This window comes from Cibotium barometz, chromosome 15 (genome assembly GCF_041138505.1).
Source record: "Cibotium barometz isolate CiBa-2024 chromosome 15, ASM4113850v1, whole genome shotgun sequence".
Lineage (NCBI taxonomy): Eukaryota > Viridiplantae > Streptophyta > Polypodiopsida > Cyatheales > Cibotiaceae > Cibotium > Cibotium barometz.
Window position 1 is genome coordinate 49455751 of NC_141060.1, and position 21342 is coordinate 49477092.

The window sequence follows — 21342 nt, forward strand, 5'->3', positions numbered from 1 at the left end:
ACTGTAGGTTTGATTAAAGACAAAAAGATTGACTGCCCAACTATGACACTACCAAAACCTCTCTCAGATATCAACAATTAGCACTTATTCCAGAATTGAGTAGCTTTCGTTTTTTGGATAATACCTATGTAAAACCATGCTTCAATTTGCCATAAGTACAGAAAGGTCACAAAGACTCAACTTGCCACATATATACATTCCATTCTTAACCATGAGCCCCTTTACGACAAACTTCAAGCATATCCATATTATTGTCGAAAAGATTGGTGAATACTAATGCCAGCTGCTGATTTTTGCCCTTCCCAAAATCAAAAGATTAAAACATGTTTGAATGTGTGCACGGGCACGGGTGACAGAAAATGAGATGAGCTTTTCATCATAGCCAAGCTACTAGACGTCATAAGATCCAATGATGGCACAAAAATGCGGGTGCACACACATGCTGTGTGTGTGTGTGTGTGTGTGTGTGAGAGAGAGAGAGAGAGAGAGAGAGAGAGAGAGAGAGAGACAGAGACAGAGAGAGAGAGAGAAAATTGAAATTAGCAAAACTAGAACAAAACTCAACCTGGAAAAAAAAACAGAAACATAACTTCACAAACCAACCTACGCAGCACAGGCTCACATTTTTTGTAAAAATGATTTCAGTATAGCAGCTAAAAGCAATTCTGATACAAAGCTTTGTGCAAAATCACCTTTCTATACACAATAACAGAAGTCACAAATACTAGTGAAAAAGGAGAAAAGTACAGCCCATACAGCCACTTCAACATGTCTCTCCAGGAACTACACTGAAAAAGTTCAGGTTTTGCCATCGGCCCATAGACGAGCATCTCCAAATATGGCTGATGTGTTTATCATTCAAATACCTTTGAGCAGTAATACAAGTAGAGAACGACCGCCCAACTTTATTTATAAACCTCTTCAGCTTATGCAACTATGAATGGAAGGACCATGAGCATGAAAGTCTGATAGTTTAAAGTTGCAGAACCTCTCAGTTGTGTATCCTGTTCTTTGAACTTCTCAGTTAAGCCCTGCATACATTTCACAAGTACCATAAACACTATGAAGCAACTCTAAAAAATGCATCAGGACAAATAGTTAAGCAGCTGTAAAATACCTTGACAAGCAGCCCACACCTGCAAAGTCCACACAACCGTCAGCAACTCTACAAACACATTGTTCTTGATGCAATGCATACAAATTCCAAACTTGCCCCTTCTGTCTTTTATGGCAACTATTTTCATCAATGATACATGGACTGGCCAGTTCTTAGTATTCCCTGCCACAGCTCAAGCCATGTTCTTAAGACTGCTTAGAAAGAAGAAAGGATGAGGGACCATACTCCACAAAGCTGTCATAGTCCATAGCCTTGGCTTGACCAGTTCTGTCGTACTTCTGAAGAAGGCAATCAAGAATCGGAGGTGAGACAGAATATCCCAGACTTAAAAGAGCCTCCCGCATTTCACCTTTGTCAATGGATCCACTTCGGTCTTTGTCAAACCTCTCGAAGATGCCCTGCACCACGCAACACTAACTCAAAACAACACAACTGAAATCTCCATAGACAATTAGTCCTTGAAGCCCTACATTGAAGGCTTGAGTTTCTGCTTGACATGTTGGCCTGTCAACTTCTATAGCACCATGAGTTTCAACAGATCAACTTAACCTCCTATAGCTACTAAACCTAACCTGCTTTTAACGTTACCTAATGTGAACTGCTTCATGGGGCTGTGACCTACATAACCAGTTTTGAGAAACACTCAAGGCAGTGCCATATCCAATAGCTTGAAGCTATGCAGTCCTAAGGTGTGGCACAAACAAGCTTGGTTTGTAAAGTTAGCTCGTGCACTGCCCTTATGGTTAAGGCCTTGTTAAAATGCATAGATACTTGAATTATTAGCCTGATGGTTCATGGACTGCCTGAGTAGAGTCAGAACCCATGGGAGCTCAATATTGAATTGAAGCTAGATTCTAGTCGTGCAGAGACAGGAGAATAGGGAGGACAGTACACCACTATAGAACACTGAACGCTTGTAAGCTGCAAAATCTAGACTGTAAACAGTTCCCCGAGTAAGTAGCAAGTGAGCGGTTATTCAAGCAACATGAATTCCTGAGTACTCAATGTAGGCAATTCATTTCACCTAAAATAAAAAAAAATACAATCCAATAAATGCTTAATACCTTCCAATCTTTCAAGGCTTTCCATAATGATGCAAATTCCTTGGGACCTGCAACACAACCAATGGTATTTCAGCACCTTCTCACATTTCACTAACACATCAAAACGAGTCACTCCAACACGCATTCTAGATTTTGCTTGACTACCAAGTCCAACCATATAAATAACAGATAATAGTCAAAAACGATTCCCAGCTGCACAATGCCCACAAGGTGATTCAATTCTCTCACAAAAATCACGTGGTCCAGAAACTCTTGAAATTGTGGTTGTGAGTTCCCTTGACTGCTCTGTCACAAGAAGACTTCTGTACACATTAATGTCTTTCAACAGTTGTAGAACTTTCTAAAAAGTCCCACTCATGCTGCTCTTTTTTTTCTCCGGGAAAGAGATCCTTCTATTAGTTACCGAACAAAACAGCCATAATGGCGAAGTACAAACTCAGCTCCATAGAAGGGAGTGAGAATCAAGAAACTGAAAAGGGGAAGGATGCTCCTCCCCCTCGGCTGGCCGCTCTGGGAGGAGAAGGCTCTCTCATTGGGGGGGGTGGGGGGGGGGGGGGGGGCCACCACAAAGGTGATCTATAGTGCCAAGTGGGCTCACCACCACTGTCAGTGAGAAAGGGATGGTGATGCCAAATCCTCAGGAAGGCCTCGCGCCGGTTCTGCAGGCAGTCAGAGCCACCTTGAAGCTTCCCCCACTGTCCACAGAGGGTATGCATTATATCAAGCCGGATGGACTCCGCTGGAGAGGTAAGGGTGCCCTCGCTGGCCTCGCTACAAGGAGCTCTCCAGATGTGCCACGCAACAATACTGCTGCAAATATGGAGATGGGTGACTTGCAATCAAGTCCCCCACCATCCTCCTCATATGCCATGGCAACCTTGGCCACAGTGGCCCGAGCAAGTGTGCCACAAGTAACTGTTGTGTGAAAATATACCCAATAAGGGTATTTAACCCAGCCCAAAAAGGGCCACTTTTTTATAATATTTATCTGCTGGCCAACCAGCACCCTGCCCTCATATAAATATGAGGCGCCTCCTATTCCTCTCCATCGACCAACGATCACTCATCGACTGGGCGTCCACTGCTCAGCAGCGTTTTTACCCCCCTTTTTCTGCTGGATTGATTGCCCACTTCAGGACAGCGTTACAGAGTACTTCTGTACCATCTGTTGGCGTTGGAACAGGGCGCCTACAAACTGGCGGAACCCGTCCCTGCCGCTGCTGAACTGAATGTGTTCTTCTGCAATTTTTTCTTCGGCATTTTTCACATGTTGCTGCTGCTGGTCCATGGTGCATACATCTGCGTTTTTCACCACAGCACACTTCTGCGTTTTTCCATCAGCAGCTATCAGCACATAAGCGCTTACATCTCAGCTCTACTTCAGAGATACATCAGTGCTTACTTCTAGGCACTCACATCAGGCTTACTTCAGGATTGACATCTGCGTTCTTGGGACAGAAGCCTTCTCTGCTCGTTCGGAGTCTCACATAGATCTCCTATACTGGACTTCATCTTTTATATACATATCACCATTGCATGCTGTGTGTTTTGCTTTGATCTTTCATATATTTGGTCCTTTGGTCTCTTTTGCCCTCACATGGTATCACAGCGATCGTGAGCAAAGGGATTGAAGACCTCAAGAGTACACAGCATGGATCGTCTACCCTCGATTCCGGAGGATCAGCCTTTCATACCAGATATTGACTCTCCTTATTCTGATATAGATCACACGGAGGATGGGACTCCTCATTCACTGGAGAGCCCTGTTCGAGGTCTTTATTTGGAGACGACCAGCCTACTTTTATCCACTCACCCTCTACACCCTTGGCATATGGTTTTTCTTCTCCGAGCTCATCAGCCATTACTTCCAGAGGAGGATGCATGCCCACAGCCAGTGTGCCAGTATTGGACCCAGGTATTCAGGCTCAACTGGAGAACTCTACTTCTCATTCTAGCTGACAAACTGGACTTCGGTATGGGACTTTTTCTTAAGACGGAAACGTACCTCCTCAGTCGTTCGGAGATCCATCATCATCCCTGTCGATGACCGCGTCAGGTTCGTATGTGCCTTTTAGCACGTATGTCCCTAACTCTACCTGGGTATCTTCTTCTATAGCACAAGTTCAACAAACAGTACCATCAACTACCCTCGATCCCTGGCATTTTGTGAACCCAAATAGAGGAGGGTCTAGGAGTATAATTCACTCTCCGACTTCTGGTGTTCAAGGAGGTAACACTATTTTCTCCTATGGTTCACTTTCTGTTCCTACTAATGTGTTATGGAATACTACCCAAATTCAAACACAAAACCCTCCCTCCCAACCCATATCTCTTCCTACTAGTGTTGGCATGCAGTCATCACTGCCTGCACCTCCTTTGGGTCCTGCGTATGGATTCTACCCATCCCAGTTATCTTTCAACGCTATGCCCTCTGGCACTACGGTACCACCCAGCATTCCGGGGTATCAGGTGGTTTACCAACCCATCTCTCGAACTGGTGTTTTTCCCAATTATGTGCCCTCTCCAAGGTTTGTCCCTCAACCAGGTATTCCACCTATGCTGAGTACCCAAAACTTTATTCCATCTTATGGAGCACCCTCGACAGATCCTTCACCTATGCCTGGTCGTCCTGGTGGACTGTCTGGTTTCCCTCCTCAACACTTACACTCTAGATATGGACACCAGCCTTCCTGGACTCCCCCACCATCTTCCTTTCATGTTTCCATGTCCAGAAATGCTTTCACAAAAAAGACTCGTTTTAACGGGTCTAATTATACAACCTGGGCTAATCTTATGGAACGAGTTTTCACTTCCAAAGGTTCCTGGAACCTAGTAAAGGGATTTGAACCAAAACCCCACCCTTCCCTAGTACCTCCTGAAGTCATCAGCTATTGGGAAGCTAGAAATGCCACTGCTATAGTGGAGCTCATGCAAGGCCTTTTGCCCGAGTTTCATTCACAACTCCAACAGTTCCCCTATGTCTCTGACAGATGGGCACACCTTGCAGAGAGATATGCCTCACGTAATCGTACGCGTCGCATCAATCTTGAGCATCAAATTCAAATTTTCTCTATCAAAGAAGGGGATGACCTAACCGTCAAAGTTGCTGAATATCGACGCCTTAACGTCAAGTTTGCCACCACTGGTTCTGCCAAGTCCCAAGAAGATCAGGTTATCACTTTACTAAACAAGTTTCCGCCTAGCTTCTTTACTTTTGTCACACAGACCATTAGCTTAGAACCTATGCCTAACCTATATGAGTGTGAGTGCCAACTCTTGCGCTTCGCTCGGTTGCATGACCAATTTCATCCCAAGAAGTCATCCTCTTCCTCCACTCAAGAGGGGGCCCTTGTGTCCAATACTACCTCTACTCAAAAAGGACAGCAAGGGAAAGGGAACAGCAACTTAGGAAATCAAGGCAAACCTCTTGGCAACAACACTGCTTCCAAAAATCCTGCTTCAACACCCATTCCCCACTGGCAAAATATTCCCAAAAAGAATAGATTTTGCACTTCTTGCCAGATGCCCAGACATGTTGATGATGAGTGTGTTTTTAAAGCCAAGGAAAATAGAGGCAACACCTCCAACCCCACTACCTTCACCCACCAAGACAACCAAGGTGGTAGCAATGCCCCAAATTGGCGATCCAGAGGGGATAGCAATCCAACACCTACTCTACCAAGCTCCCCTCCAAGGACCCAGCAACAAGGAAATGGTTCTACTTGGCCGCGTTCCTCCGAGTGGCGAGCCAATAGTCAGGTTGCTCAAGCCCCACCTTACCAGTCAATTTCTTTCACCACTCCTGAAGAGATGTCTGACTGGTCTTCCCTTACACCTCATCCCGGCCCCTCGGTCAATATTGCTCAGGTCACATTTAAGGTTGTATCTAGCCACTACTCCAAAAAAAAGAAGAAACAAAGGCCTAAACAAGGCCATCCGCAAGGGAAAGCCTCTGTCTTCATTCAGATTTGTCACTTACCTGACAATCCTTCTGTGCCCATCATTGAGGCCTATCCAACTCTTGCTTGTGGTCATCCTTTCACTTGGGTAGTTGACAGTGGAGCTACTCACCATATGGCACGCAATGCTGACATTTTCATCTCTCAGCGTCCCGTTAAGGGAGAAGTTCGATGTGGCAACAACACAATGATGTCCATAAAATCCATTGGCACTGTCTTATTTGACACCAACACTAGCCCCAACTAAGCTACCTTGGACAATGTCTATCTTGTCCCTAATTTAGGTCTCAACCTTCCTTCTGTATCCTAGCTGACCCAACTCGATCGTGGTGTTTACTTCAACAAACGAGTTGTTGAGGTAATTGATAAAACTACTGGCCTTGTTGTTGCCAGAGGTCAAGCTCAAAAGGATGTTTTGTACCCGATGTCTACTTTTCTAACGGAGCCATCTTCTTCTGGCTCAAAGTTTCATCGGGTTCGGGCATATGTGACCCAAGCTCCCTCCGACATTGAACGACTATGGCACTTTCGCAAATGATACAAGGAGCAAGCTTGAGCCAAGGAGTGAGTTGCTCATTTTTGTGGGCTACTCTTCTGAATCCAAGGCTTACAAAGTTTTTGATCCACAATCAAACAAAGTTTTTCGTTCGTCGGGACGTTGTCTTTGATGAGCGAGACTTACTTCGCCTTCCGCTGCCCATACTAACTGAACAGGATCGCCTTTGGAGAATGGAGTTGTCGAACGCAAGAACAGGACTGTGGTGGAGATGGCGAGGACCATGCTAGAGCATCGTAATCTTCCTCGTCCACTTTGGGGAGAGGCCGTAGCAACGGCTGTCCATACCCTCAACCGATCTCCGACGACTTCAGTATCCCATATGACTCCATTTGAGGCCTACTTTGGCAAGAAACCTGATGTCCCGCACTTCCGTGTCTTTGGGAGTGACGCGTATGTACATATTCCGAAGAAGCAGAGGGGGAAGCTTGACTCCAAGTCCCGCAAGCTTGTATTTGTGGGGTATAATTCTCTTTCCAAGGGATACAGGTTGTATGATCTAGACAGGAACGAGATTGTTGTCAGCCGGGATGTGGTCTTTGACGAGCATGTTCCAGTATCCACTGTCGAGGAGCCGCCACTTCTTGGAGATCCAGGGGAGTCTGATGATGATTCCCAGACCATCATTCCAGTTGATCAACCTCAGCCAGTACAGGAGGTTAAGCCCGCAGCTGGAGTAGAGCCCCCACGACCACAGGAGGCTCCACGATCCGTTCGAGTACCTAGGTGGTTGTTAGACACCCTTCGGGAGTCACGTGTCCAAGGTTGATGTGTACGTACTGTACGTAATGTACGGTACGTATTTGTACGTTGTTCCGTACAGATAAAATTTTTGTGTACGTAAAAATACGTACCATTGTAAAAAATATCAATCTATATGGCATTTCATATCAAAATAAACATAAAAAGATCCAAATACATTTTAAATTGTGAGAGAGACCTACAAGACAATCTAATAAGGTCTTTGCTAATACGCATTTGATTAGTAATCACAAAACCCTTGCCGCATGTTGTAAAACTTGTTACTTTAGAAATCAAACATCAGATACCAAAACCATTTTTCAATCAGATGACAGAGATCAATCTTCAATCACCAATCACCACTCTTAGAAGTTAGCTCTATATAAACTGATGAATCAGTGTTCACACAACAAAAGTCTCGACTCTCATCCATGTCAAAAGGCTGCAAATGCATCAAAACAAACTGAATACAATGCACATACTACATAGCAAGCTGCAACACTACATCATAGAAATGTCCTCAAAAGGCCCATAAGGGCTAGTCCAGAGTCTAGACTCCACAATGAAACGTGATCTAAGAGTCAAAACTCCTCATCAGATGATGATGATGACGATGCACCAGAAGAGAGCAAGTCCCCATCTGTCAAGACATTGCCCTCGTCGTCATACTCAGGCTCTGCCATCACGGGCACATGTGATGATGTGAAAGATGTATCATGAGATCCATGTGCTACATCATCATCTCCTGGCTCACTCTGAGTATGAATGAGAGTGACAGCCTCATTCGCCCGAGTCCGCTGCGTACGAACAGGCAGCTTCCCCCGACGAATGCTCCTCCGTCTAGCGCTCTCTGAATCTACAGCCTCCTCACGCAAAGGTATCGCCAAAGCCCGTGCGCGTGACCTTGTGACACGACGATCGATGCTCTCCAACTCTCTATGAAGGAGTCGTATAATATCTACCTGCTCGTCTCTGACACGCTGCTCCACGTCGCCCTCAGTAGAGGTTGGCACCATCTTCACATGGGTCGGATCTGCCTGTGGAAAAGCAAAATCCGACAAGTCAGAACCACAAGAAATGACTTATATTGAAATGCGTCAAAAGACGTACGACAGTTAAATATACCTGCTTGGGTGCCCCCAAAGCATGATAATCTCGCACGAGCTTCATGTTAGCTCGGCAATACACTAATCGCTCCAGCTGAGCGGTACTAAGTCGATTGCGGATCTTCGTGTGAACCAAGGAGTAGGCACTCCAATTGCGCTCACAAGCACCAGCAGAACAATCCTACGATCACGAATCACGATACGATTTCGGAGTCAAAACCCTTAATGAATCAACCTTTAAAGATGGATGCAATTGTGAAAGAGTCAAGAGTACCTGCGAGAGGATTCGGAGAGCAAGATGAGTCAGCTTTGGAAGACCTTGTCTTCCATAGCTCTGCCACCACGTGAGAGGAAATTTCGTCGCCTCCTCTCTCAAAACCACTGCTCTAGCAAAGGATGGTCCTAGATTGTTCATAAAACTCACCATCTCTGCATCAACCTCAAGTTGCTCATCCTCGTCGTACATTATGTTGATGTACTGGTCTTTCTGCGTGAGCAGAGTGCTCTCACTAAACAGCTCTGGCTTCTTGTAGAAGGGATGAAGCAATGCAGCCATCCCATGAATGGGACGGCTCATAAATGTCCATCGCCGCTCTACAATAGCCAGGATGTCACCACGGCTACAAATTGACAAGCCAACATTCCAACAGTCATTATATAATATAACTTTAAACATATTGTTCATTGTTCCAATGTGCATATTATTTAATATTAATATAATCAACCAAGAACAATATCCAAGTGTACACTCACTGAGACTCCGTCAATGTCGTACAGGTGGCAATATGGCGCTTCATCTCCATGAAGAGATGATAGACCAGTCCAAGAGTAGAGCCCTCCATATCTGTGATTCGGAGGAGGACATGGATAGGCTGCAATGCCACCGTCAAGCTCTGTACCTCTGTCCAAAAGGCCTCGTCAAGCACTTTCCGCTGAATGTATCTAGTGGCCTCTGTCTGTGCATAGTGCATAAACCTCCATTTCGGGTCCACCACAGTCTGTAGTGGGTCCCGCAATCTAAAAAGCCTCTGCAAGACCAAGAACATATAAGAAAACCTGGTCTTCGAGGGTCGCACCATATCAAGTGCACTATGGCTCCTGAAGATGGCCAAAGCCTGATGTTTTTTTCGGAAAAATGTAGTAATCTTCATGGCATCTGCAACATTAGGTTGCACCCATGGCAACTTTCCAATATCCTCCATCAGCAGGTCCAAGCAATGTGCAGCACAAGGAGTCCAAGCAATGCGAGGAAACTCTGCCTCGACCAATTCACCCATACGCTTGCAATTTGAAGCATTGTCTGTCACCACTTGGACCACATTCTCTGGTCCAACATCCAAAATTGCCTGTCTGATGTGGTGATAAATAAACTCAGCACTGATGGATTCTCTTGCCTTTCCTGCATCCACAGCCCGCAAGAAGTATGTGCCAAGACATGAGGACACCAAAATATTGATAATGTGTCGTCTACGCATATCACTCCAGCCATCAGATATGATGGTGCACCCAAAAGACTGCCATCCTGCCTTGACAGGTACCAATGCCTTGTCTATCAAGGCTTTCTGCTCTTCAAGCATCGTGGTACGCATTTTGTTATACTCCACCCCGGACCACGAGTCTGTGTGGCCAACCTCTGCTATGGCCCTCACCATTCTCTTCCATTGATCAGTCCTCAGTACATTGAAGGAGATGTTGCACTCCACAAGAGTGCAAGCAATCTCCATCTCAGCCACTTTTTGTCTCTCTTTCACCCACGAAAGAGATGACACACGTGAAGGCAAAGTACTCTGTCTCAGCACATGTGCATCATCATCCTCATCACCCTCCTGCATGACACGGGCCCTCTTTCTGCCCCCTGTAGACTGGCTATCCTGTGTGGAAGAATCACCCATCTCCCCCACAAGCGCATCATGAAGTGCATCTTGAGTGTGCTGGCTGCCCCTTACCTTCTTTGAACCCTTTGTTGTTGATGAATTCTCAGCAATGAGCTTGTCTTTGATATCCTGCAAACCTGCTTGCACCCACCACAATTGCCGGTGGTGCCAATACCTGTCAAGTGTATCACGACACGAGAAATTGTGCTCGTGAGCTCGAAGTTGCAATACTTGCACTGCCATCTACGCGTGCCAGAACCAGCTTGGGTCGGCGTATTAATAACACGGATGACATTCGTGTGCTCCTGCCAGTAGGGGTTGCATGGCTTCAGCATATTGGATCCTGGAAGCTCTGTGACACAAACAAAGAGAGAGAGAGAGAGCTTAGAGCAGAGTACATACTCCAAAGGAAGAAAGAGAGAAGAGAGAGAGAGGGAGAGCGTAGAGCATACTCCAAAGGAGGAAAGAGAGAGAGAGAGAGAGGGAGAGGGACCCCGGACTCGGGAGGGAGTGAGAGAGAGACGAGATTAATCATGTAGTACATTGGCAGAGAGAGAGAGAGAGAGAGAGAGAGAGAGAGAGAGAGAGAGAGTACAGTACGAGACAGAGATGCATCGTGAGAGACCAAGGCCATGAGCGAGAGAGCGTGTGAATTACCTGGTTGCAATGTGCACAGTTGCAATGTGCACAGTGTGCAGAGACGGAGCGAAACAGAGCACTGTAGGCGAAACAGGCGAAATTCCAAAACAAGGCCAAAATCGCACGTTGAAGGTCAAAAAGGGGGTTTTTTTTAAAAAATAAACGTACGGATCGATCCGTACGCGTACGGATCGATCCGTACGCGTACGGATCCGTACAGTACGTTCCGTACGGTGCGGATCGATCCGTACGTACGTACGGATGCAACCTTGCACGTGTCACGGAGCTACCCTCCGAGTGGACCACAGAGGACAGCCCTCGAAGATCACATAGAGTCCGAGATAAAAGCAACACAGCGGAGCTTCTTCAGGTGAACTATGCTTTGATGTCTTGTATTATGCGGGACAAAGAACCCACTTCCGTAAAGGAAGCCCTTTCACAGGATACTTGGAGGAAAGCCATGCAGGTGGAACTTGATGCCATCGAGAAGAACCACACTTGGGAGCTGGTACCGAGGCCGTCGAAGCGGTCAGTCATTGGTGTCAAATGGGTCTTTAAGACCAAATATGCGTCTGATGGGTCGGTGGACAAACACAAAGCCAGACTTGTGGCTAAAGGTTATGCAGGCATCGACTACGAGGATACCTTTGCACCGACAGCACGGATGTCCACGATTCGGACCGTTCTTGCCCTTGCTTCTTCTCAGAGGTGGCCCGTGTATCGAATGGATGTAAAATCTGCGTTCCTTAATGGTGACCTGCAGGAGGAGGTGTATGTTGAGCAGCCTCCAGGCTTTATTGTTCCAGGAGATCTGAAGGGATGGTTTACAGGTTACGTAAGGCCTTGTATGGTCTTAAGCAGGCTCCCAGGGCTTGGAATCAGAAGATTGATTCCTTCTTTATTTGGACTGGATTTCAGAGATCGGTTGCAGATCCAAACCTGTATCTCTTTCGGGAACGCGACATGGTTACGCTTATCATCCTTTATGTGGATGATCTCATTCTCACTGGCGGTCATGTGGAGCACATTAGAGTGACGAAGGCTGCTTTGTCAAAGGAGTTTGAGATGACCGACCTAGGCTTACTCCACTTCTTTTTGGGATTGGAGATCTGGCAGACCCAGAGGGGGTTTTTCGTCTCTCAGCAGCGGTATGTTCATGAGTTGCTTGAGGCCTTTGGAATGGAGAACTGCAAGCCTATTACTTCGCCGATGGACCTGAACACAAAGTTAACCGTTACTGAATCCTTGTAAGCCAGTTGATGCCTCGCAGTACCAGAAGTTAGTTGGTTCATTGATCTGGTTGCTGAACACCAGATTGGACTTGAGCTTCTCCGTAGGGCTATTGAGCTCTTTTATGCAGACGCCATTGAAGTCTCATTGGGACGCAGGATTGCGGATCTTGCGGTATCTGCAGAGTATGAAGGATCAAGGACTCTTTTACACAGGAGGGGATGGAGTCAGGCTCCAAGGTTGGGGTGACTCAGATTGGGGAGGAGATCCAAACACGAGGAGATCTACTTCAAGATACAGTTTTACCCTCGGCTCAGGAGCAGTTTCTTGGAGCAGCAAGAGGCAGCCAACTATTGCCCTTTCTTCGACAGAGGCAGAGTACCGGGCTGCTTGTGGTGCTGCTTGTGAGGTTGTGTGGCTGCGGAGGCTGCTAGGCGAGATTGGGTTTCCATAGAAGGAGCCCACAGTCATCCAGTGCGATAACCAGAGTTGTATAGCTATTGCTCGGAACCCGGTCTTCCATGCCCGGACCAAGCACATAGAGATACAGTATCACTTTGTACGTGAGAAGATCTTGGCTGGTGACATCTTGCTACTTTATTGTTCGACGGAGGACAATGAGGCGGACCTCTTCACGAAGTCTTTACCTCAGGCTATGCTCAAGCGGCACTCCAACTCCCTTGGGTTGATTTCCCAGCCAGGAGCTGAGAGGGGGTGTTAGAAGTCGTCTCCTGTCTATATTTATACACCAGGGCCTCTGTTGTGGGTGTGCCCGCCCTGTATAAGGTGTTTTATCATTTTTCCTCTCTCCCCGTATTTTTTCCATTTTTTCCATGGTGTGGATGGATGCCAGATGGTTGGCAGGAGCACTTAGTGGCTGGCCGACTCTCCTTTTAGCACTCGTGTGACTGGCCGACTGCCCATCACCAAGCGTGCAGAGTATTTTATTGCTGGCCGACTTGCTGTATGCAATCGTGGACTTCATTTATTGCTGGCCGACTGCTAATGCAGTCGTGGAGTGCTTTTTCAGCAGGCCGACTTCATGCATGGGGCATATAAATAGGCCCCATGCCCCCCACCATTGTATCATTCAGTCTTTTGCGAGATCTTGTGTATAGAGAAGAGTTTACACACCTATCTCTCTATGTTTCTTGTGCTGTCTATTTTCTGCATTTAATTGCTCTTGTTAACCCAAGTTTGGTTATCATTTCCGCTGCATATTCTGACAATCGCAGCCGCCATTGCCACCGAGCAATTGGACCAAAACCAAGATAAAAATGGTCCAAAGGCTAAAAATAACACTACCAAGAAGCGTCCCTTCAAACTGAGAGACTATGGTCTCAGTCCGGAGCTGAAAAAGTAATATATGAGTGAGGGAAAATACTTTACTTGTGGTAGCACCTAGCATATTGCAAAGGCATGCCCAAACAAGAAGAAGCGTGATAATGCAAATGCATCAAAGCCTAATGTGCATATGGTTCGGATGTGCAGGGCAACACTTCACATGATAGCAAAAACAGGGTTGTATGTAAAGCTTGGGAACAGCTCAAGGATCAGCCCGCTTTGTTCATGTTTGATGATTGTGCATCTGAGAATTTCATATCCACACAGTTGGCAGCTGCTTTGGGTATTGAAGTGGAGAACATGGGTCCTCAAATTGAAGCAGGGGCTACCTTTGTTGGTAGAGAAGTGCAGGTCATGCCTATTTTTGGCAAGTTGCGCATACACATTCAAGGTTATGTGGATCATGAGGATTTTCTTGTGGCACCTTTGAATGGCTGTGATATATTGCTTGGAAAGCCTTGGTATACACGTATTGATCCGTGCAAAGCTTACAAGACCAACAGGATCACCTTCATGCATAAAGACCGAGAGCATGTAATTGATGATGGTGAAGAGGGTGATACCATCCCCTTGTATCTCATGTACAAATTAAGAAAGTAATGAAAAAGAGTGTTTTTGCGTACTTGATTTTTATACGAGATCATGTTGAGAAAATTAATGTACATGTGAACACTCTTAGTAATTATAGGCTGAAATTTTTGCAAGAGCACAATGGAGTCTCTATCCCCCACAATGGACTTCGGCATTCCATGATGCTTACTTTTGCAAGATATATTTTAACCATATGCTCAGTCTTGATGGTCTTTTTGACCGGCAAGAAGTGAGCTTGCTTGCTAAACCTGTCCATAATTGTCCAAATTAATGCTTTTCCCATTGATGCTAAATGGGTAGATGAAGAGTTCTTCAGAGATTGCCCGCATGTACTTCATACATATTTCGATGCTTTTCAGTCGCGGAAAACTATTTAGAAGCCGGGAGGAATGTCACCATTTGGCCACCCAATTGGTCCACCCGTGCTTTCTCATCATGTATGTACATTCAACTAGTGTCCATGGCAGTTCTATATGCCGGGGATTGATGTCACTCATGTGATACTGTGGACTTGGCTTTCCGTTGGGACTTGTGCCTCTGTGTACATGCTCGGAAATGCTTGGTGCATTGGTGTTCCATTGACCTCATGTTCTTGCCTAGAGCACGTCTATTTTGGTATAGTCTCATGAACGGGGATTGTCCATACCAATGTTGCATTGCATAGCATCTTTATGTGCTTGCTTGCAATTGAAATTGCATGCTGTTTTCATGCTTGCTTGACCAATGTGTAGTTCCGAGTAAGGGGACGCCCGCCCACGAACCGTGCGTGTGAAACTGTCTGCTGACATGGTTATGTGGCATGTGATAGGTGGTAAGTATTGGTCATAAACCTAGCCTTAGAAGTTAGCACTAATTTATAAGCGAGTGTGTGCACACTTCATTAAGTTTTGGGCGACCAAAACTCACTTATAAATTATGACCAACCCAGATCCCCTTTGTACAAAGGGAATAACCAGCCATGTGTCCACTCTAGCTTACTCCACAAAGCACCTGCCTGCCACCTACACTGGACAACTCACCACCTCACTCCTCCTCCTCTCTCCCCTTCATGAGCGTTGTTGGGCTGCATTTTCTGCACTTTTCTTCTTTCCAACTCCATTTCCAAGCTTTGCTAAGGTGTTTCTCAAGCTTCCAAGAGAGGTGACCCCAATATCTACATTTACACTCATCAGGGGATGGTTTGCTACCTAGTACTGTATGTCGATGACCTCATTATTTTAGGTTCACATCAAGCCAAAATGGCTAATATCATGGCAAAGGTCAGACAAACTTTTGAGATGACTAATCTCAGCCTTCTCTCATATTTCCTTGGCATGGAAGTGATCCAACATCCTGATGGTATTTTCATGTCTCAACAGAAGTTCTATCTCCAACTCATTATTTCCTACTTTCTTGATGGTGCTATCCCAGTGGCTACTCCATTGGATCCCACCATCAAACTGTCAAAGGAAGTGGACTCACCTCCACATGAAGATCGAGCCTACCGACAAGTGGTTGGAAAACTTATTTGGCTCACAAATTCTCGTCCTGAAATCTCCAATTGCACATCCATTTTAAGTCAGAATTTCAATGCTCCTAAGGGACCTCATTGGAGTTCAGCAATGAGGGTTGTTCGCTATCTAGCAAGTACCTATTTGTATGGACTTCACTACAGTCGTGGGATCACCTTGCGTGGTTACACGGACTCCGATTGGGCTGGTGATCTCAATTCCCAACGTTCTCATGGTGGTTATTTGTTCTCCCTCGGATCTTGACCTTTCTCTTGGTCTAGCAAAAAGCAGGACACCATTACAGGTTCTTTAGCAGAAGCCGAATACCAGGCCCTCTATGACGCCACCACTGAGGCTATGTATCTTCGTCGGCTTCTTTCCGACATGCACGTCCCCATCGACACCACCTCTACCATCTTCATCAACAGTTAGAGTGCGATTGCCCTTGCTGGCAACCCTATTTTTTCTAACCGTACCAAGCATGTGGGTGTCCATTTTCACTTTACCAGGGAACAGGTTAAGCTTGGTACCATCCGACTCCAGTACATTTCCACGGCAAACAACCATGCAAACATCCTTACGAAGTCCGTCAACTATCCCATTCTCGAGCGTCTTCGCAATCGGATCGGCATCGGTCCACCACCATCATCCTCCGCACATTGAGAGGGGGATCTTCCTCTCCCTTCATATTCTTTATCATTTTTGTATCGGGCACATGAGTTAGTGAAAACCCCATGAGGGCATGGCTCATGTGAAAACCCACTACATTGCATTTTTTTCCCATCCTGCAGTCCCTATGCACAGCATTCTGTTTTTTGTGTTTGGGCTGCATGTATGAATGAAAACCCAAAAATGGGCATTCATGCATGTGAAAACCTCTTGCATTGTGGCATTCTTCCAGTACCTCTCAATCCCAGAAGCCTATACTCCGATCTCAAATCACATGAATCTTCATCTTCAACAACCAAATCCTTTTTTTTCCATCATCTTCTCTCATGATCCCTTTTTGGTCTGAGAGGGGGTGTGTGAAAATATACCCAAAAAGAGTATTTAACCCAACCCAAAAGGGCCACTTTTTTATAATATTTATCCACTGCTCATCAGCGTTTTTATCCCCCTTTTTCTGCTGGATTGATCGTCCACTTCAAGACAGCACTACAGCGTGCTACTGTACCATCTATTGGCGTTGGAACAGGGCGCCTACAAACTGGCGGAACCCATCCCTACTGCTGTTGCTAAACTGAACGTGTTCTTCTACAGTTTTTTCTTCAACATTTTTCACATGTTGCTGCTACTGGTCCATGGTGCATACATCTGCGTTTTTCACCACAGCACACTTTGCATTTTTCCATCAACAGCTATCAACACATAAGCGCTTACATCAACGCTGACATCTCAACTCTACTTCAAAGATACATTAGTGCTTACTTCTCGGTGCTCACATCAGGCTTACTTCGGAATTGACATCTGCATTTTTTGGGACAACAACCTTCTCTGCTCGTTCGAAGTCTCACATAGAGCTCCTGTACTCGACTTCATCTTTTATATACATATCACCATTGCATGCTATGTGTTTTTCTCTGATCTTTCATATATTTGGTCCTTTGGTCTGTTTTACCCTCACAACTGTGGAAGGGGACCCGATCCGTAGTGAAAATGCAAAGAATCCACTGCCAAATCTGCTAAGCCTTCAGGCAATACCAAAGGCAATGATGCTAGGACTCCTAGAGATGGCCGCGCCTCAAACAAACTGCTAGTCTATCTCCGATGGCCAGTCAAGCGCCAACCGCCAAGCTGTGATGTGCTAGCTGCCCCTCACTATCATAAGGATCATACCATGTCTACTCCCCTGCATCCCACTGGAGTTGCGTGCGAGGACGCAACCCTCCCAAATCCATAATTGCCACCTTGGCTGGTGCAAGGTCTATGTGCCAGGACGTCCAAAGGTATGGCATGTCTCGTGAACACTCCCAATCACTACGAGGGGGGAGGGGTCCCAGACCAAGGCGAGCCACTCCGAGGGAGTGAAAGAGTCCATGTCAAGGCTAAGTCTGTCCCTACCTCGTTCTCCTCTCCTTGACCTCGAGACTACTGTCTAAAATTAAGTCAATCTTTGAGTGACCGAGCGGGGCCCATACTCAAAGCAATACATTCTTCAAATTGAAAGATGCAACTACACATGGTCCAGTGTTCAGTGTTGATTATTCCGGATTTGCAAAAGCCATTCAATGTGGAATGTGATGCATCTAAAAATTACATGGGAGCTGTCCTAAATCAAGAGGGACATGCCGTAGCTTATGAGCCGTAGATTGCATGATACAGAGCTCTCTTTTGGCATTTACGAGAAAGAGCTCCTCGTTGTAATTCATGCACTTACCATATGGAAACATTACCTTCTTGGGGTTGATTTCACTGTGAAAACAGATCACCAGAGTTTGAGGTATTTTCTTTACCCAAACTAAAGTATCGGAGAAGCTTATGAGAATGGCCAATTTCCTCTCTATGTTTCATTTTCAGATCTTGCACAGTCCAGGGAAGAAGAATGTGGTGGCAGATGCATTGTCAAGAAAGCTATATGTAGCAACTATCTCGATTGCCTCTCGTGGAGACTTGTACAAATGCTGATTTTGCTACAATTTTGGAATGATTTGATAGCTGGTCATGCACATGGCTCATATATGATCAAAGAGTTATCTCATGAAAGATAATTGCCTATATGTAGTGTCTGACATAAGGCAAAAGATTTTGGATGAGTGCCATGCTTCTCCATATGTTGGTTATAGAGGCATACTGCCTACTACGCACATGATTGAGCGCTACTTTTTTTATCTAAGTATGTGAAAAGACACAAAGGCACATATACGTGAATGTATCCCTTGTCAAAAGGTGAAATTCGATAGGCAAAAGTCACTAGGTTTGCTAAGCCATTGCCTATTCCCACGCAACCATTACAATGGATTTCATTATGGACTTGCCTCGGACCCAACAGGATAATGATGCTATTTGGACAATTGTAGACACATTACGCAAGCAAGCTGACTTCTTGCCGGTCAAAAGACCATCAAAGCTGAGCATATGGTTAAAATACATCTTGCACAAGTATTCAAGCATCATGGAATGCCGAAGTCCATTGTGAGAGATAGAGATCCCAAGACTACAAGTCTCTTTTGGCAGGCCTTATTTGATAATATGGACACCAAATTGGACTTCTCATCAACTTATCATCCTCAAACAGATGGGCAAAGTGAGGCTACAAATTCAACTGTGTTGGATCTCTTGAAATATTATGTGGCAGATCAGAAGTCTTCTTGGGAGAAGTACTTACCGCTTGTGAATTTTGCATACAACAACACGGTGCATGCATCCACGGGAAAGGCCCCGTTTGAGATTGTTTATGGTAAGATGGTTTTGCCACCCATCCTTCGCACAAAGGATGAGATATTTGCAACCGATGAGTATGTAAGTGACTTCGATATTGCTTTTGCTCAACTTTTATGGTAAGATGGTTTTGCCACCCATCCTTCGCACAAAGGATGAGATATTTGCAACCGATGAGTATGTAAGTGACTTCGATATTGCTTTTGCTCAGCTTTTGCTCAAGTGCAGACAGCCACTACAAGCTCACAAGACAAGCATAAAAAGGATGCTGACAAGCATATAAGGCAATTCAATGTTCCATATAACCATGTCAACATACAGTTTCACACGGATGGACCAATTGGGTGACCAAATGGTGACAAGCAAGGAGTGCAAGCCGTCCCTAGGTGGCATATCCAACCTTGCCATCCCTTGGCACCACGAACACGTGGGGTCGAGAGAGAAAGAGAAAGCGGTTCTTCTAAGAGCTAAACCATCCACTTGCCAACTCCAAATCTGGGACATACTTTGGTGCCATAGAGATACACCGCCTCGACATTGATGCTCTACACTCCAATTATGAGGAAAGTGACATAGGATGAACGCTGCCCATTTCATTGTGTATGTACAATGCCATGTAGTCTGCAAAGCATGTTCCACTTGGCAACCATTTTTTCCATTTTCATGTGTTTTTGACATCCAGTTTACTCCTGGATCATATGTATCATTTTTTATCTCATATACCCTTTACATTTTTTGCAGACATTATATAATCTTTCCTTCCTTCCTTTCCTTCTCACACACACGAGCACTAAAAACAAGGCAAAACATGTGAAGCTAACCTAACTTTTTGGAATCCTTGGACCCAAACAGGTGGATCATCAGTCGAACAGTTCGCAAACTGAAGGGCTGTCCAGTAGAGAGCGTCCTCTGGAGCTCATACTCGTCCGCAAGTCCACTGCCATCTCTGTCTGCGGCCTGAAAAGCTTTGATAATCTCTGGATCGGTGCCAGGAGGGAACTGCGACTGCATGTAGGAAGCCCCATAGGGTTGCTGCGGAGGGTAGCCGTAAGGAGGATAGCCGCCATGGCCAGGAGGACCTGCAGATGGGTATGGGTTATGCTGCATCCAAGGCGATGGAGCAGTGTAGGGCTGTGAGTATGGAGACGATGAAGGCGGAGGTTGAGCGTATGGGGTGCCTGCATAAGGGCCAGATGGAGGTTGGTCATAGCCAGTCTGCTGCTGCCATGAAGGAGGCACAGGAGGGGCTGACGGGCCAGATGAGTGACTCCCCTGATGAGACATGCTTTTTTTTCTGTGTAAGGGCTAGCGTTAGGGTTAGGGTTTCCTGCACTTCCAACGGGCTGCTTGCTATACGGCCGGTGTCGGGTAAGGACTAGCAATGCGTTGAAGCTAGGGTTAGGCTTATTCTCCAAGGGACAGGGTTAGGCCTTCCTGTGCGCAAGGGCTACGGTTAGGGATTTCTTCTTGATGTACCTGCTGCTGAGCAATGGAGCTGGGTTCCAACCCTTTGCTGCGCGTTAGGGTTTGCTTTCAGAGGGCGACCAGAGCTCGATTTCTGGGTAGCAGACAAGCGGAGAAGGCTACAACGAAGAGCTGCGATCCTCTTACAAAGCCTCGGAAGGCTCCTCTCAGAAGTTCTACAAACCTCATTCCCTCGCTTTTAGCCGCTCACAGTTGTTGACCTCCCCCTATTCTGGGCTTTGGCACGTCCATACGTGATCTGAAAGTTCATCGATTTTTAACATATATCATGCCAACTTTTGCCTAGAATGATGGTGAGCCTTGTCTTATAATGTGGATTTGTCAATGTGTGAGTGAAGCGGGGTTTCTTCCTTCACACACCATTAGCATGGAGCTCTCTGGTGTCTAACAAAACAAAGCGAGGATCTGGATGATAGGCTAGCATGCCTACATTCAGAAGTTGCTTTGATGGCTCTTCAGAGATGTTGCTATGACACATGATTTGGCAAGGTTAGCATTATCATTGAGCATATATATGGCGTCATCGTTGTTTCGGAACTAGCCTTAGGGCTTGGCTCCAAGTATGATCTGATTCCAAAGCTATTTGGAGAACCCAATATTGCCTCATATTGACAAGGAGATTATGCTCTAAAAATCATGCATTGTTGGAGTCTTGGATGAGTGTGTTTTTTTTCTCAAACTTGTTTACATTAGGAAATAGCTTATTCATTTCATAGGTTTTGGAAGGGACCTTGATTTTTTTGTCATTTTGCATGATTCCCTTACTTC

At 45.7% G+C, this 21342-nt stretch overlaps 2 protein-coding genes across 2 annotated transcripts; both read right to left on the bottom strand.

Annotated features, from left to right (window-relative positions):
* Positions 1–590: 590 nt before the first annotated feature.
* LOC147631408 (calcium-binding protein CBP-like) lies at positions 591–20846 on the bottom strand. The gene is made up of 5 exons (XM_086809807.1): positions 19911–20846; positions 2182–2228; positions 1343–1515; positions 1118–1136; positions 591–1031 (listed from the first exon to the last, which is right to left on the bottom strand). The coding sequence occupies exons 1-5, from the start codon at positions 20371–20373 to the stop codon at positions 927–929; spliced, it is 807 nt and encodes a 268-aa protein (XP_086665933.1). The 5' UTR covers positions 20374–20846; the 3' UTR covers positions 591–926.
* On the bottom strand, positions 7801–10518 carry LOC147631409 (uncharacterized). The gene is made up of 4 exons (XM_086809806.1): positions 9297–10518; positions 8818–9163; positions 8563–8724; positions 7801–8474 (listed from the first exon to the last, which is right to left on the bottom strand). Exons 1-4 carry the CDS (start codon positions 10433–10435, stop codon positions 8019–8021), a joined length of 2103 nt encoding a protein of 700 aa, XP_086665932.1. The 5' UTR covers positions 10436–10518; the 3' UTR covers positions 7801–8018.
* Positions 20847–21342: the final 496 nt, after the last annotated feature.

What these genes read in the sequence shown, in the direction of transcription:
- LOC147631409 (XM_086809806.1), bottom strand. Translation starts at nt 10,435, where the DNA reads ATGGGTGATTCTTCCACACAGGATAGCCAGTCTACAGGGGGCAGAAAG. An exon ending in ACGACATTGACGGAGTCTCA is followed by an intron (nt 9,164 to 9,296) that starts GTGAGTGTACAC and finishes GTCAATTTGTAG; the next exon opens with CCGTGGTGACATCCTGGCTA. An exon ending in CTCTCCGAATCCTCTCGCAG is followed by an intron (nt 8,725 to 8,817) that starts GTACTCTTGACT and finishes TCGTGATCGTAG; the next exon opens with GATTGTTCTGCTGGTGCTTG.
- LOC147631408 (XM_086809807.1), bottom strand. Translation starts at nt 20,373, where the DNA reads ATGTCTCATCAGGGGAGTCACTCATCTGGCCCGTCAGCCCCTCCTGTG. An exon ending in CAAGGATTCCAAAAAGTTAG is followed by an intron (nt 2,229 to 19,910) that starts GTTAGCTTCACA and finishes GTTGTGTTGCAG; the next exon opens with GTCCCAAGGAATTTGCATCA. An exon ending in AAGCCTTGAAAGATTGGAAG is followed by an intron (nt 1,516 to 2,181) that starts GTATTAAGCATT and finishes TGCGTGGTGCAG; the next exon opens with GGCATCTTCGAGAGGTTTGA.